We start from the raw sequence: 17,560 nt of genomic DNA, 5'->3' as shown, positions 1-17,560 counted from the left end.
GTTTGCAATTTGATATATACTTTTTAAAGATGTGCTGCAAAATTCTTTTTTTTAGAGCTATGTGCAGAAAAGGTACTTACTGAAAAAATTTAAATGCTTTCACAGTGCCTCCAGTGTTAGCAAACAATGTGCGTAGATCCTCTTCTGCTACTGATGGTCTACAGACAGGAAGAAAATCAGCATAAGTGGGAAATCATTAGTCAGTTCAGAGTGCTGTGATTCACAGAAATATTATCAGATTGCTGACAGTGAACACTTACGGAATATTGGACAGATGAAGTGTTGCAGAAGGAGGAAATATATTTTGGAAGTTTTTGGAACCAGGTTTCTTGAAGCGGTGCAAAGGTGAATTACCAAAATCTTTAGTCAGCCCTTGGTCATCCAGTCCCTCTCGAGGTAGTTGTACTGTCTGATGTTTAGAAAGGGTAACCCGAATGATCTTTCCATACATTTTTTGTCCATTAAGATGGCTCATGGCTGAAAAAGACAAGTTTACTCAATTGAGTGCTACCTTTCAATAGCTTGTGGTACATCACACACGCAAAGAAGAAAAGCACTCAAGCAAATCAAAGGGTCAGTGTGCTAAAGGACTAGAATCAAGAACTAGGTCTGCAGACTCTTTGTCAATATTTAATTTTATTCAGGGATCATCATATTTGATTCAGCTGTTGAATTCATTTAAGGTATTCATATAAGTGCAGACCTTCTGGAACACAACTGCACGCAAAAAATTTTGGATCTGGTGGATAACCAAGATAAGAGACAGACTAACAAATATAAACACATTTAGTTCACCTGATCTTACACAGCCTAATTTCCAAGTACTTAGACTAATAGGAATATAAACAGGAATATAAAACTAATCTTACCCAGCTGAGACTGGTTTCCATCAGCCATCTGTATAAGAGCACTATCTTTCTTATTGTATAAAATCTTCACACGCTGCACATCACCATAAACACCTTTTTAAAGTCAAAAGTAACCCAAAAGAAAAAGTTCATTTTAAAGCCAGCCACCTAAGTAATATATTTTGACATATCAATGGAACATTCAGACAGCAACAAGATCACTCGCTCAAACTCAACACACTCACAAATGAATAAAGGAGATAAAGATTTTGAATAGTGAATTTTGAAAAGAATAATTTCTGATAAACCCTCAAAGCTATGTGAATGATATAAAATTAAAGACCATGCAAAATATATTAGCATGCATTAAAAGAAAATCTGTGTCTATGGAGAGATTTAAACAGCAAAAGAAAAATAGCAAAAGATTTACTATTCAACTTTAAGCCAAAGTGCTAGCTACAAATAAGAACTAAGGTGAAACAAAAAAAAAACCAACCAAACAAAAACCATAAAAACAAAACCAAATCAATAATAAAAGTATAGTGCTAACAATAACATACCGAAGAGGGTAAACAGACTTTGGGGCGTAACCATCTTTAGAAGGAGAGAAGAGCAAGCAGCGTAAGACAAGAAGAGAGAAGAGTCGAGGAAGAGCGGAGATGAACAGATCATCCATAACGAAGGGTGGTTCCCGCAGAATGGTGAGGTGGTCATGGATCATGGTTTCAAGGCGGTTAATTGGGGCAAGTTGGTCCGAGGAACATTTTGTTCAAGCACAGAAGCATGAACATAGGGAATGGAGACAGGGAACGTACACAAAGACCAGGAGAAGGGTAAGACAGGGAAGGGCACGGGAATTTGGGTAAAGACAAGGAAAGGGAAGTTGAACACACAGGGAAAAGGATGAAATGGGGTAGGGAATACAGCAATGCAGAAGAAAAAAAAATAAGGAAGTGGGGAACAAAAAAAAAATAAAATATAGGTCAGTACATAGGAAATGTAGGAATTTGGTCAGAAAATGGTTGGTTTATGTACTGTACGAGAAAAACTGAGTAAAATGTAGTCACCCAAGACAAATATGGGTAAAGTACATTCATATCAAGAGTAAACTACAGCATTTCATCTCAACATGAAAATAAATTAAAAAAAGCATGCAATAGAAATTTAAATTTTAAAACTTTAACTGCGTAAGCATGGCTGGTTATGAAATGCAGGCAAAATATCTTTCAAAATGGCACTCTGATCTGAAACATTTTTACATGCAAGACTGTGGATGACAAAATAGTACTAAATGATAAAAAAAGCTTAATGATTTACAGTGATAGAGGCCAGTTAAAAATGGAACAGCTAGACTGATACAAACTTCCCACATTTCATACCAGCGTTCACAGCCATCAAAATAAATGTAAAGGACAGTAAAAATGCAAAACTAAATTAATCCCTTTAGATTTCAGAGTTAGCAAGAAAGATACAGTTAAGGTGAAAATGCTTTGCCACCACTTTTTTATTTTTAAGACAAATGAGTAACTGCAAAGAAAAAAAAATTACTAAGAGAGACTGGAAGAGTGCCTCGTCAAGATCTTTGGGAGAACCTTCAAAGAAAAATGTGTTAGAGTAGTTCACATAAATTAAGACTCAAAAATGTGAGATACAAGCATGAAATGAAACAGCAAACAATTAGAAACAAAACAGAAATTCTAGTTTACATGATTACAGTTACAAAGGAAAGAATAGTTGGTATTCAAACATGAAGAAGTTACCAAATTTTTCTTAGGAAAAAAAAATAGGTAGCTGACTGTCAAAGGATATTGTAAGTTGTTAGCTACCTAGGAACAAAAATATATTTAACAATGGCTTTAAAATAAACTTTGGGGATTATTAAAAAACAGCAAAAATACTTTGAGCTTAAAATCCAAATATAAGAGGTTAAATGCAAAGAAATTATAAAATACTGACAAATGAAGTGTGACTAAAGAGGGGGGGAAAACAAAGTAAAATTATTTCACTTACCTCTTCATTTAAATTGCTAACCAGGAGGACTGTATTGCCACCAGCTGAAACTCCAGGCATTCCCACACGGCCAGCAGCAGCAGCTGCAGCTGCAGCAGCAGCATTTGGAATAGCTAAAGGACTCAGAGCTCCTGGAACAGCTGCAACAGGAAGCCCTAATTTTAAAATAAAGCATATTTTACGAAACACACACAAGTCATTTTTTAAAAGGTCCTATATCACTACTAGGGCTGTATACACACTCTACACAGCAAACAATACCACTGTAAAGTTATCCAAAGGGTTATGAAATAGGTTGGTAAATTAACATAAGAGAAATGTAGAAAATTTTTTTCAGATCAAGTCTGCAGAGTTATGAGGTATAAAAAGTACTTTCTATTCAAATAACCATTATTGTGCAGCAAAACTGTTTCCACTGCACTCCAAAATGCTTCAAGTGTCTAGTTTATCAAGATGGTCTAAAGTAACTGTTGATTAAATCAGTAAGAATAAACACTAATTGTGCTCTCTGCATCATTACATCCTTATTTCTCATCATTTGAGAGACATTCCTCACTTCAACTTGGTGCTTGACTAAATCCCCAACTGTGCATTTGTCCACGTGAAGAAGTTTACACACCTCACAAGCTTAGTATGAGGTGGGGAGGCAACCCTCTAAATCCAATATTCAACATGCTCTGTGGCTTTAGTAATCCAGTTCTCTGAAGAAGCATGTTACCCTCAGCTATAGCTTCAGTTGTGCCTCTATGTTTTCTTCTTCAAGGAAACTCAGACCCTGTACGGAAACGCTGATTTTGTCTGCTCATGTCACCGGGGTATGAGCTGAGTGTGCTACTCCCAGGATTCAGGAAAGGTTCTCGTGATACATTTGCACTATACATGGTTTATACAGGAACAGCTTTATTGTATTTGATCAACACTGCCATTTGCACATCATGCAGGGTTCAGTAAATGCACACTATTGAATCAAAACACTTTTCCAGGACAGTATGGCATAACAGATCCCCACCTGAAGGAAATTTTATACTAGGTCAATAGCAATCACATTTTAGAAAATGTCAAGCTACCAGGTCTTACTAGAGCATATCCAGTCTTCTAGTATGTCTAGACATTTCTACATAACCTTGGAAACTTTAAGCCAGTCCAGCATTTTCAGGAGTAAAGGAATCTAAAGAAGGCCAGTGCAGTGTTTATGGTTCTTTCCATAGCTGGGCACAGCACAGCCAAGTAACTCATACTTTAAAAGACAAAAATTCTTCACAGCATCAGACTCTCCTAAGGACATTCTTTGGTCCCACCAAAGAAGTTAAAAAAAATGATTTATTAAATACCATTCCTATAAAAGCATTTTCAATTATTGTCCTTCAAAACTGTCAGCAACAATCTCAAAAAGCAGCACTAGTGGAAAGTGCTAACAAAGAATGCCAGCAATGACAGCAGGGGATAAAGCTGTGTGAGCCCTAAACACCACAGTGTATTTCCAGCACAACAGTGTATTTGCAGCTGTAATATTAAACAAATATCTAAATTGTGAGTAATGAATATCAGTATTTGCTATTTTGAGTAGTTCTTATATAAAATATTTTGTATGTTGTGGTTCAGTATAATACAGCTGTTGTTTATCCAAAGCTTTTTTCTGTGACATCTGTAACTTTTTTAGGGGTGTTGAAGAGGAGGGAGACTACTGTTTCATATGTGAGGTAAAAAACAGAAGAAAAAAAAATTGCCCCTGATTATTCATCTGAAACCAGCTCATTTAGTCCACTAGTAATTTCCTCCTTCTTTCAAAAAACATTAACACTCATTGAATGTTGTCCAATTTACAGACTCAAGGATTTCTGAAACCTTATTTTATCACAGGTGAGGATGTAGTAGATGAATGAGTGATGATGCATGCAGGCTAGACCATCTATTTGATGGATATGTTTTTAACTGATTACTTAGCATACATAGATCTCATTTTTTGAAAAGGTCAGACAAATTACAAAGCCACAGCAAATAGCTGTGGAACAGAATTCTTGGTCTGCAGTCTCCACTGTACTTTGATTTGCCATTCTGATTAAAGCAATTAAAAGCTTTTTAATAAATAAAAATAAGAAGAGTTTCTATTATGAAAGTTACCATGTAACATTGTTCAGGACTTGTATGAAACTATTTAGAAATGTTAGCTATGTTGTCAACATGATCAACTAGTATTAGAAATCTTTGTCATTAGCTTTATTTTAGCTTCCTACAACTACAGATAACAGGCTTTTGTTTTTTTCAAAATATTAACGGAAACATACAAATATTAAATATCTTCTTTCTAGCCTTTTGAGGCCTTTTCCCCAATTAAGTTAAAATACAACATATCACATTATTTATTCCCTCTCAGCTTATCCTTTCCTGTGACTTCCAAAATGCAAATTGCTAATGCCATTTTCATAGTAGGCAGATTGAAGTATACTAAAAATATATTATCAACTTCCATGAAAAGCACAGGCACTGTAACCATCTTAATGCAGGTAAGTAAAACTGACCAAGAACTGGGTTTATAGACCTGTTATGAACCCTTTTTTTGGCTCTATGTCAAGTAATCATCATCTACTTGTACTGACTAGTTCCTGTCATGCTTCCTATGGCTTTGGGGGAGACAGCAGCTTAACACCTCTGCTTAACAGCTCACAAAGCTACAAGAGTTACATCATCAAGTTACATTTACTGAAGTGGAGCATTCACTTCACCCAGGAGGAGATATGTCTGGTATGGAATTAGTGCAGATTTAAGCACCAAGACTAACAAGATTTAAATCCTGTCACTAAAACTAAAGCCACAAAATTGTGTTGAACCTAAATTTCACTTTTGACATATGGAGTACAGTACACTCTTAGAAAGCCAACAACAAAGTTGCACCCATGCTTTGTACAAGTTTGCAGCAAATAAAAGTGTAACATAAGCAAAAGGAAGAAGTGAGTCCTTAATGCATTTTCTGTTGGCAATCTCATGGTATACATATAAAAGATTGCTACAGCAAGAATTTTTACAGCAATGCCACATGTCCATCTCATGGTATTCTTTCTGAGCATGCAAAAGAACCTGAAGAACAGCACACCAAACTCCAAATGGAGCTCCACTCTTTCATGGGGAAATATGCCCTCTGAGAATCACATGTGAATAAGGCACAACCTCTGTGTGTACTTTCCAACAGCAGATATGACATGTATCCTTCACATGTGTCCTGACAATTTCAGAAAATTGTCAAATACAGTGCAACATTCAGTAGCCCTAGCTACAATATTTACCTCTTCTGGGTTCACATCATTCACTAAGTGCCTTCTCTCTTTCATAACAGAGCAGAGGCCCCTCTTTTGTAGAGTAATTTAAACTTACTTCAGTTTGGCCCAGACTGTACAAAAACCCATGAAATCTATGTTGTTCCTATGTTTTCTTCAGAACAAAAATGAGAAATTATCCAAGAAAGCAAAAAAAAAAAAAAAAAGACTAAGTGCAAAGAACAATGATCACAACATAATAAATCAGCTTGTAAAAAATAATGATTCTATATGTGAGTGCTATTACATTTTAAAGAGTGAAATGTGCTCTTCCGAAAAAACAATTTGACAAGAGTAGGAGCATGCATTGATTATTTTGGTAATAATCAGAAGATAGATATATCTGTACCTTTTTCAGAGCATTTCAACAACTTCTGATGAACTCAAAGGCTGAGACAGGATATACAGAACTCCTATAACATATCACTAGAAGTGCAACTATAGATTTTTTCTTTTATTCACAGAAACTACAGGTAGCACCAAAGGGTTTGGGTATTTTAAGCAAAGAGCATAATCTTTCCCCTTTGAAGGAAACCAGCAAAATGTTCATTTCATAATCTGATATTACAAATAACCATTTAGCATGAAGAAATCATGCAAATCATGTCAAGTCTCTCTTACAAATTAGGAGGGAAGGTGGGCAAGGTGGCCACAGACAGGAACACATGAAAGAGGGAAGGACAGACTTTGGGATACAAACTGAACTAACAACCTTTTCTAGTACTTTATGCATTTGTCAATTTGTCACGCAAGTTTTCATTCATTTTTGCAGTACTTCTAAAGGCAATATAATTACATTACTACAATTCAGATCACAGTCTAGACTGAACCGTGCCTGGGCCTTTGGACACTATTGTAATTTAAGTTGTTAGAAGGATTAATGAATATTTTCATGAAGTGGCTGTGCAATACAGAAGAGGAATGTAAACATCATACCTAGAAGAGAGGTCTCCTTGGCAAATGCAGCAGCAATAGCTGGGTCCAGAGTTGGTTGTCCATCGCCAGATGGAAGGTCAGGACGAGTGTAGTCCCTGCTCTTATCGTTGTTGTACTTGACATTCAAATTCACCAATTTGGAAAAATCAATTCGTAGGGTACAGCAAGCATTATAAATATTCTGACCATCTAAGGCCTGAAAAAAGGTCACAGTTTATTTAAAAGACACAGTAACAGTTGGTTGCACAAAGTTGGGGTTTTTGGTTATTTTATTTTAAACAAGGTCAGTGTATAGATATTTATCTGTCTTACCATCTAGCTTAAAACCAATTAAAATGCATTAACCTCTCAACATGATGCCAGGAAGCTCCATGTTCCCTTCTTACCTAGAAACTGTTTTTATGCACTAAAGCGGCAAGGGACATTTTAACACTGTCAAAGTTAAAAACTTAAGTTTTGTCTGTCGAATACAGCTAATTAACCTGCATTCCATAGCACAGCTTAAAATCACACATAATGCCAAAGAGATTTCTCAAAAAAAAAACCAAACAAAAAACCCCCCAAGAATTTTACATGGAAAATCGACTGAGAAAAAAAATCTAGTCTTAACTACCATGTTAGACAGCCATCTGTTAAAGCATAATATATACATTATTCCTGCATGCTTCCCTTCTCCCCTTAAAGGCAGTTAGTGCCAAAAATGAGAGAAAACCAACTTTAACTGCTAACCTGATGTTCCTAATACTCTTTTTTTAGAAATCCCTTTTGCACAATTAATTGGTACTTCTAAAAGAACGTGTATTAACATGACAACTAGTACTCTATGAAAACACTTTTGTAAAAGAATTCAACATATACACACACACACACATATATATATGTGTGTCTCCCTTATCCACCAGGCAAGTCAGTAGCTGGATTTGAGTCCATTTACATTTTGGGCATATCCTCCTTTCACTCTAAGCACTACGAGTTGAATATGGGAGAGTTAAAAATACAGAAACTTTTCTAATAAAGTCAGTGTAATTCTTAGGGAGTGCTAGGAAGTGACGATGCAGCTCATCTTAAAAATTAGCAAATCAGCATACAATCAATTAATTATTTAAATATAAAGCTACCATATATATACATACATGCACTGAAAAAAGCTCCAAATAAAGCAAATTTTCAAATACACACATCTGTTTGGACTGAAATGTTAGACTCAAATGTACCACTTCTGGACCTGAGCTAGCTCAGGCAGTGAGCAGGGTTACATCTGCAGCATAGTTGCCAACTCATCCAGGTTCTAGTAGGGCTTACTATTTTAAGCTTAGCACTGCACAGACCTTGTGTGCCTGCTATTTTCATACAGTGATGCATCTGGAAACTGAACATCTTGCAGACACCTCTTTGCTAGGCCTGGGCCAGCAAGGCTGTCCCCACAAAACATTATCACACCTGACATCTCCAGGGCTCACAAAACCACTTAAAAGAACTACCACCATCAGCAGTCAACGTAAAAGAATGTCTAAGTCAATGTAATTATTTTGCCATAGCTCAGAAGGTCTAAAAACCTATAGAACAAAAAATTTAACTGGAAAATCTAAGCATTGTATCAACAAATACCAATTAAAGAGAAACTCCTATGCTTGAAATTCAGCTTAAAAATGCTTTATACAATACTTCAAAAGCAAAATTTACTGTCCATATTTATAGAACAAGTTTCATTAATTAAATCTGTATTGTTGGGGTGATGGTGAGCACCACCATTACAGCATACACCATTTGCTAACTCTTTAATACATGGTGACAAAGCACAATCCAAGGCTCCTGTTGGTATTTGGGAAAAGAGTATCACTTGAACACTTACACCTAAAAAAGTTTATATTGAGAATCTACCACCACTTTTAGAAGCCTTCCTACCATCTAAAATCCACTAAGATATGGATTAGAGGAAGGTGCAAATTATCCAGCCAGAGTTTACTTACTGTCAATACAATGTCACTGCCAGCAAGGGAACACCCAATCCCATGATGAAGCAAACAGGTGTGAACTCTTGAGACTGAAAGGATGTATTCTTTAGCCTAATCTGAATCACAGAACCCAACAAAATTCATACTTTACCGCTGTGTGGAGTCTGTAGAAATACTGACTTGTGGCTTGCAGAAAGCTGCTAAGTTGATGGAAATATTTCACACTTAAGAAGTAGCAAACCAAGATATATCTGTGTCTGGAGTTTCTAGAGTAGTCAGGGTTTAAAGGGAGCTACACAAGTAACTAAACTTCTACTGAAACAGCAAAAGCTCCACTTTCTTTCAAAATCAAAGTGACCAAAAATACATAAAAAAGGTACTGCACAAGAGAAATTTCTTGTAGCTGGAGGATAGATGGGCTGAAAGAACATCTTGAACAAGAAAGGAAGGAGATGCACTCTTAATAAGGACTGCAGTCAAACTCTAGGAAAGGATTCAAGCACAAGAACAAAAACCAAAAACCCTCACCCCAACCATCTCTACCAGCAGCATCATACACCTCATACACTTAACAATGCAAGAAAGATTCTCGCCAATCAACATTTTTTTCAAGATTAATTGTTCACATCTAAAGTCACAAATGCGAATGTGTGTCCTGAGCTCTTACTTGTATAGCAAAAGAATGTGCAACAAACCCTCAAACATTGTTCCTCTCAATACATCCTGAAAAACATGACACCAGCCATTCACTGCTAGTGAATGTACATACAACATCACCTCCAAGAACTCCAGTTACTGCTAAGAAAGTGTTCTTTCGTGTACTTATTTCACATGTGATACCACACCACATCACACACGGGCCAAACCAAGGAGATTAAGAATCATGAGACCTTCTACAAATGTGAGCACCATTCTTCATCTTGCCTGTATCAGCAAACCCAAAAAACTAAATCTAAGATTTTCAGAAGGGTGTTAAGAGCTAAAGGCATAAAAACCCCCCAAACCCAAGGAAGGAAACATTCTCCAAAACATACTCCAGCTCAAGTAAGTACCTCAAGGTAACTGAAGGTTGTATGATAAGTATCTCTTGGGAGAAACATGTGCCAAGTGCATCCCACAGATCTGTGCATCTGAATGGGGCATAAACTGTGCTCCTTACAACTAAAGATGTCCAAAAAAGCCTAATACAATAATAGTGGATAATAGCCCTGCAGCTCAGAATCCTATCTGAAGATGTCCTTTCCTCCATTCTGCAATAACTACCTGAAGTTCCTATTACATATTTTAGGGCAATGCAGACTGGCAGAGATCTTTTGCAGACTGCTACCAGCACAGAGCTACCCTGAGGCTGAGACCAAACAACTGGAAAGATGACATGTGCAGTCAAACTTCACTGGAATCTTTGAATCACGTGCAGGCCAAGGAAGGATCAACTGGCACACTGTAACAGAACCTCTAGTGATATTTTTAACCCCTGCTGGGTCAAGATGACCTGCAGGCACTACATGTGAGCCTCAGTTGACTGTCTGTAGATGAGTCATTAATGACTGTTAATATCCATGATTTGGCAAGAATACTTCCAGTAAGTACATCTGCATGAAGGCAATGCTCTGAATTAGTCAGCTTCTCAGACAGAATCACCAGCACTCTCATCTCATGGTACACCAAAGTACTGGTGTTCAAATATTTAAATCTGCTGCTTATGCTAAGCATACAATGAAAATGGGCTATTTTTAATGCTTAGGTATCTCCATATGCATACAGACATCTTCAGACAAAACCTTCATTAGCAGAAGCACAGCAGTTCAATGTGCTCTACTCCTGCCCATTCTCAGTCACATTCTCCACCCTGGCTAGACTGCTGCATTATACAGAACCTGAAGCTCCTAGTTTTCACCCCAGGAACCCATAACGATCCAGCCTGAAAGTGGTGATGAAACAAGTATCAGCGAAGCCACTGTCCTTTTACAGGAAATGAGTTTCTTACAAAACAAGCAGAGCAGGAATAAGGTTTTTCACTAGCTGCTCATTCAAATTGCAAAAGAGATCCCACAGGGCTAGAGGCTTCATATTGCACATTCTTGTCAGTGTCATTGTTTTCTCAAAACCTTCAAATGCATAGCATCTCTCCTTGGTACTTACATCACTTGAGTTTTTCAAATTGCTCTTTAACTTCCTTAATAAGTCTTCAATTTCTATTAAGGCCATATTCAGATTTCCTGTGAAGAGGGCCACTGGAAAATTAAATTTCCCCATTATCTTCTACAGTAACTTGGATGGAAAACAAATTGAAAACTTTACTCTTTTACCATGTGTTTGATCTTAAACTCCATGCAACTTAATTGCAGCCACCACATCATCTTGCTTCTACATCCAGATGTATTTAAGCTGACGAGGGTTTTTCCCCCTATCACCTGATTGCTTCTTTCCTTCAGGTATTTTTGTTCTGGTGGCACTACATGTTTTATCACAGTGGCTTAACTCTAAGAACTGTATTTTACTCTATTTAGTTTGTGAGGTAGTGGGGAAATCAAACCTTCCTTCCAATTTAGTATCCTTTAGTAATTGCACTTGGTACTACTCTTAACATTTTGTATGTTTATGCATAGATTGGTTAAAACATGAAACCATAAACCTAAAACCATTTCATTTTGACAATAGGGCCCCAACATTACTCTGACAATCACTGTACATACAGGAGTCACTTATTTAATGAAGTTTTGTCATTCACACACACACTACAAGTGATCAGGCACCCTAATGAAAACATGCAAAACTGGAGAAACAAATACATGCTGGGTTTTTTAAAGACCACTAGAGTCCCACAAGCTAGTATCAGTTTGTCTGAAGTCAAAAACAGCAAGAGATTCTTAGATTCCTTTCACACTTTTACCTACCTCATCCTTTCATTTGTAACTTCTTTATAATAGATTCCTAGAATTACACTGATAATTTTCATATCACTACAGTCCATTTTGCAGACGTCATTTTTCCATTACATTTTCTGATAATATAAATGACTCGAAAAATGAGGTCAAAAGCTTTAACACTTGATGTCATACTTTGCATCAGAAAAGCACTTTGAAAGCAGCAGTAACATCTACTACTGAAAAATGGCTTTCCAAACACAAGTGAAGCCTGAATTACAACCTTCTGTAATAAACATATTAGCATCCAACTATTTATCAAATATTTCAAATATAAATCTAAATGTCTACAACTGATTTCTGTAGAACTTGTAGGTTATGATGTAGTTTCTGTACCACTAATTTAAACCTGCAAGGTCCATTCCAACCGTACCAATTCCTATGTAGTACAGTGATATATCTGCATCTCTCTTGATTCTGAGGCATAAGCTAATATTTGATATTATTTCAACTCTGAAAAGGACATCCCTAATTTAAATTGTGTTCCAGATCTACAAGTATTTCCAGACTGTTTTTCTGGAGTAGATTATCTTAAAGCCACCATAAATCAAGCTGCAAATCATCTCTTCTCTCTTGTTTTCCACAATAGCATGAAAACTCACACTCTGTTTTTTGAAAACATGTCCAATTCTTTGTGATCCCCTGTCTTGACCATCTCACAGTTCTTGACTCAATGCTGAATATTTCATTTGGTGATAGGGACAAAAATGACCACCCTCCACCACTTCACAAAGTTTTATTTCAATATAGTCCTCATTCTTTACAACAGAAAATTAAGACAATTTTTGTCTTTCCTCTACCAAGAGGAAAATTTGCCAACTTAGCCTGAGGTGTGAGCTTTTCAATTTTGTGAAGTTCTCAGCTAGTCTGTCATCTACAGGCAATAAGCACTTTCTATGCTGCCAAGCAACACTTAACCAGCACATCAATTTTAATCAGCCTTCCTCAAACTCAGACTGCATGTGAAGGTTTGAAAATACAAATTAATTCCATTTATCTCTTGAAAATTATAATAATAATAATAAAAATCTCACCTTCCCCTTTGGTTCACCTTTTCTACTGCCACAAATGTGAACATATGCCATTCAATTAATTCAAACCATCTGGTCTAGATGACATGCTGTTGATCTTTGCCATAATTTATCCATAGGCTTTCTCCTGCTATAATGAATAAAAAACCAGCTACCTGTTCTTGCCTCTCCTACCCAGGATAGGAGAGTTTCCTATAAAACAAAAGCAAGATCCTGCTCACCCATCACTGCTGCAGAGCTTCTTCACACTCTGGTCACATGAGTAAACTGCACTCTTTCTTCTGGGCATTTATGGTTACAAATAAGTTTAGATTTTCTTTTTTTTTTTTTCTAAGGATACTATAACTAAATACTTTCACAAATCTGTAACTAATCCACAAATCACATTTTCGTATGGATGCTTAAAAGCACCTGCCAACAACAATTCAATAGGGTTACTAAATTTGCTGCTTACACTGAATTAATTATGCATCACCCTGCCATCCTACATTCTTACTTCTGGTTGACATTTTTACTATTGCAGTCTTGCATATTATTTCATCTCTATGCAGTCTTACTATAATATTTGTTCATACAAATATCTAAAATATTTTAGACACAGTATCCATAAACATACTATCATTAAACACTGATTTCGCACAGTATAACAACTACTATTTTTTTTTAATCTCAAAAGATTCACACACATGGTGGAGGAGTATGACACATTGTTATGGCAGTACTCTGTTACATCAACATTTTACAAATACTGAGAGTACAGGAAGATCTCTAGCCTTAGAAGAGAACTGTACTTACTTGTTTTGCTTGCTGTGCGTTTACTGGATCACCAAACTGCAGTAAAGCTTGAAACTGGTTATTCTTTGTGAATGTGATTATCTTCAATACAGCACCAAATTTAGAGAATATCTGCCAAAAAACATGGTACAGTTTTACACATCTGTTTCTCCCAACCACAGCTCAAGCTGCAGTGAAATCTGACTTACCTGATGAAGAACATCCAGGGTTACTGGATAGTACATGTTGTCAATAATTATTCTAAGTACTGGACTCTGAGCTGGAGTCACTGCACTCTCACTAACAGTGGTCCCACTAATGGGAGCGTTTGATGCCTGCACAGCCGTCACTGCCTGAAGAACAGCCTGGGCCCGCTTAAAAAAATGACAGAAGAGAGATGGTCTTAACATTTCAAGATAATAGCTTGAAATTAGTCAGAAATATTAACACAGTTAACTCCAGAAACACAAAATAGTCCACTAATTTAAAACTCAGACATAACACAACGTTAAGTGCAATGCAGTCTGACTCTGTGAGAAGGGCCAACAAAAATGAAAACAGCAATTAATCCTTATGTCACATTAAGGAGGGGCTTCAAAAGGCACCAATATCAATCTTTCTAGTAGAAAGCCTATTGTTCTACTAGTAAGGATAAAGAAAGTGAGGATTTTGTAGGTTTCAAGATTTGTTCCTTTACAGGAAATAAAGCTAAACTAACACAAACCAACCAAGTGAAAAACCCCAATGCTACGGAAAGCAGAGGTACTTGTCTTATGTTAAAAAGTTTTGTGTCTCAGCTAACATTTCACTGCCATTTTAATTATGTAGAAGGTTCTAATAATAGGAAGGGAAAATTCTAAACTAACATGCCCAAACTTCAGTTTTAACACAATGAAATAATACAAAAGACTAACATGCCAGAAAGTGGTATCCAGAGAGGTAAACAAACTGGTGTCTGTTATCCACCCTCTTTTGTAAAAAGAAAAACAAAATCCTCACCATATATGGGTTTTTTTGTTTTTAAACACAAGTAGGATTTTAGAAATTCAAAGGTAACCATGATACCACAAAAACACACATCTATGTAACTACTTCCACTGCCAAAACTGACAGTATCAGAAAGATTAGATGTCTTTTTCTGAGAAAGAAAAAGTGCAGAAAAAAAGAGGTTCAATTTAATACTTTCATTACAGTCGCCTTATGAAGCAAAACAATACAAAACAAGAGAGACAAGTGAGCATGCCAGGTAAAAATAATAACCATCATATTAATGCATACTGCATATTTTAAAGGTATTAGAGATACTACACCATTACATGTCTCACAACTTACATGATATTCCTCACACTGAATCAAATCAATGAATAAGGAAAGGGGGGGAAAAAAGATCTGGTGAACACCAGTTGGGAAAACAAAATTTACCTCTACATTTAACATTAATTACATTGAAATGTCTTTCAATTAGACTTCTTTTCCCTAATGCATGAAACATAACTTTCAAGACAGCCAGATACTTGGCTGAGTTGCATAATTATTTCCTACTCTTTCTATAAGCACATATCAATTAAATATTAATCCTTACAGTGACTGGAAAAGTTCAAACTGTATAACACAATAAACTACAACTTGCCAAGTCAATTTTAATGTATGACCCTTGTCAGCACTGTCTATACATACTTATACATCATATTTCATTCCATTAAAATTAACGTGAGTACATGAAGGAATACAGGACTAAAAAATGGTAAATATTAAAGTTCTTATGAGTATTTTGTCAGACAAGCTCAAAACAACATCTAGCATCATACCTAAGTAGTCATTTGGGAGGGTGGGTAACCTCTATAAAAATTAATCAAAGTATTCTAAGGAACAAGACTATTTAGAAAGACCAACAGAAAAATCAACACTATACTTGATGTGAACCAAAATGTCTTTCAATAGAGTACCCCGAAATTGCTTCCAAAGGCAACAGCCATAACTTTACTATTTACATGTCCTAACAGAGGACACAATTAATAGAAATTAATTTGGCACTTACACTGTTTTTTGTATCATCAAAAATGCAACATAAGAAATTAATCTTAAAATAACCATCAGACTTCTGGTAGGTTTGAGTCTCTTATCTCTCTATAGTTTGCATTAATCGGTCACCACATTACTTGTGCCAATTCTTCAATTCTACTAAAAATAGACATATGTATCTGTATTTGACGTGAAATAGGTCCTGGGGAGGCAAGAGCAAAATGGAGATCAAAATAGTGGTTTTTATTGAGTACATGTGTCTCTAGAGCGATCATTATGGTATTATTCTCCAGAAAAAGCAGATCACAAGCTGAGGTTTACCAGTGGTAGTGGAGTGATCATCCAAAGCACTGAAATTTAGGCACTGGCATTAGCCACTACCACTAGGGGAATTCAAATTGGCATTGGAATCTCAGGTGTCAGAACAAGGAAGTTAATTCTACCATCCTACAGTCTCTAAACTCAGACAAAAACTTTGAAGTTATTTAGAACTTTTAAATAACTATTAAAAACACACTTGAGAACCTTTGCCTTTTGACATCAAGGACACATTAAGAAAATTTATTGTAATGGAAAGATGGCACAGAAAGCAAACATCTTTCAGCGCCACAAAATGGAACAATTATAAGTAAGACCACAGGAGTGTTAGAATGTGGACAAAACCAAATGATTCAAATATGGCACATGAGCCAAGAACATGTGCCATGCCTCATCTTCTACAGTGTCTGCATTTGTGATACTACTGAACAGTAAATATACCTGGTTAAGTGTGTTATCAGTCTTTAGTTCTTTATGATTGGAATACTGGATATAAATGGGTTGGTTACGAAGATGAGGTGTCACAGCAGAGTAGTAATTAACCATAGTGATAGCTGCTTCTTCTGTGGCAAGTTCCAAAAATGCCTGCAATTAAAAGAATTAAAATTTTCAGTATTTACAAAATAGGTAATCTTCATATTAGACGTGCATAAAAAAACAAAGGGTTTGATAACACATTTTAACAATCTGTATCAGTCTTCAGAAAATGTCATTCTACACATTCCAACTTTATTTGCTAAGCTACTTCATCTCCAAAAATTCATCAGTGAAGATGCAAGAATAAATATTTATCTTCCAACTAACTTTTTGCTTTATGTAGCTGCCAACCATCCCATTTCCCCCTAAAATTTCCTAAAAGACAGTGTAAATTAATTTAAATAAATTAAGGAACAAAAGTTCTTTTTTCTAGAATACTTACTACTTTATGAGTTACTTCAATAGCATTTTAACAATATATTTTGAAATCAGACAGTAAGCATATGAAAAAATCAAAAAGCATCAAATTACCTGGTTTTTCCCTTTCAGCATCAGGATGTTGGTTACTTTACCAAAAGGTAAACCTAAAGCAATAACTTCTGTTTCTGTCACTTCCCCAGGCAATTTCCTGATATGAAGAACACGAGAAGGAGCCCCATCCATTTTATCATCACCTTTGAATTTCTTGTTGTCATTACCATTGGCTGAAAGACATATTCAGACTCTATTTGAAAAGTTTACTGATATTATTAATGCTTTATTTAAAATGCCTTTAATTATAAACATGAAATTAATTTTAAGTGAGCACAGCAAATCCTTTACACGTGACTTTCAGTAAACCATCTCATATAATAACATGGAATAACTTATTAATCATGTCTAACGAAGGCTCACATAAGAACTCCAACATATATTAAAGTAAAAACAGTTAGTGGCTACCGAGAGATCTTT

At 35.9% G+C, this 17,560-nt stretch overlaps 1 protein-coding gene across 5 annotated transcripts in view; it reads right to left on the bottom strand.

Annotated features, from left to right (window-relative positions):
• Positions 1-17,560, bottom strand: part of PTBP2 (polypyrimidine tract binding protein 2) — a 56,383-nt gene that overhangs the window by 15,156 nt on the left and 23,667 nt on the right. For 3 of the 5 annotated variants that reach the window (XM_005482058.4, XM_005482059.4, XM_026790498.2), the window contains 10 exons: positions 17,141-17,313; positions 16,574-16,717; positions 14,002-14,166; positions 13,814-13,924; positions 7,106-7,301; positions 2,859-3,013; positions 1,409-1,442; positions 870-962; positions 261-477; positions 81-158 (listed from right to left, as the gene is read on the bottom strand). In XM_005482058.4, coding sequence (XP_005482115.2) covers positions 81-158; positions 261-477; positions 870-962; positions 1,409-1,442; positions 2,859-3,013; positions 7,106-7,301; positions 13,814-13,924; positions 14,002-14,166; positions 16,574-16,717; positions 17,141-17,313 — 1,366 coding nt within the window. The remainder of the gene's footprint in view (positions 1-80; positions 159-260; positions 478-869; positions 963-1,408; positions 1,443-2,858; positions 3,014-7,105; positions 7,302-13,813; positions 13,925-14,001; positions 14,167-16,573; positions 16,718-17,140; positions 17,314-17,560) is intronic. The other 2 variants (XM_014263785.3, XM_005482060.4) reach the window with 1 other exon arrangement.

This window comes from Zonotrichia albicollis, chromosome 8, assembly GCF_047830755.1.
Source record: "Zonotrichia albicollis isolate bZonAlb1 chromosome 8, bZonAlb1.hap1, whole genome shotgun sequence".
In the NCBI taxonomy this organism is placed as follows: Eukaryota; Metazoa; Chordata; class Aves; order Passeriformes; family Passerellidae; genus Zonotrichia; species Zonotrichia albicollis.
The sequence above is the reverse complement of the archived record's forward strand: the minus strand, read 5'-3'. Positions and strand labels throughout refer to the sequence as shown.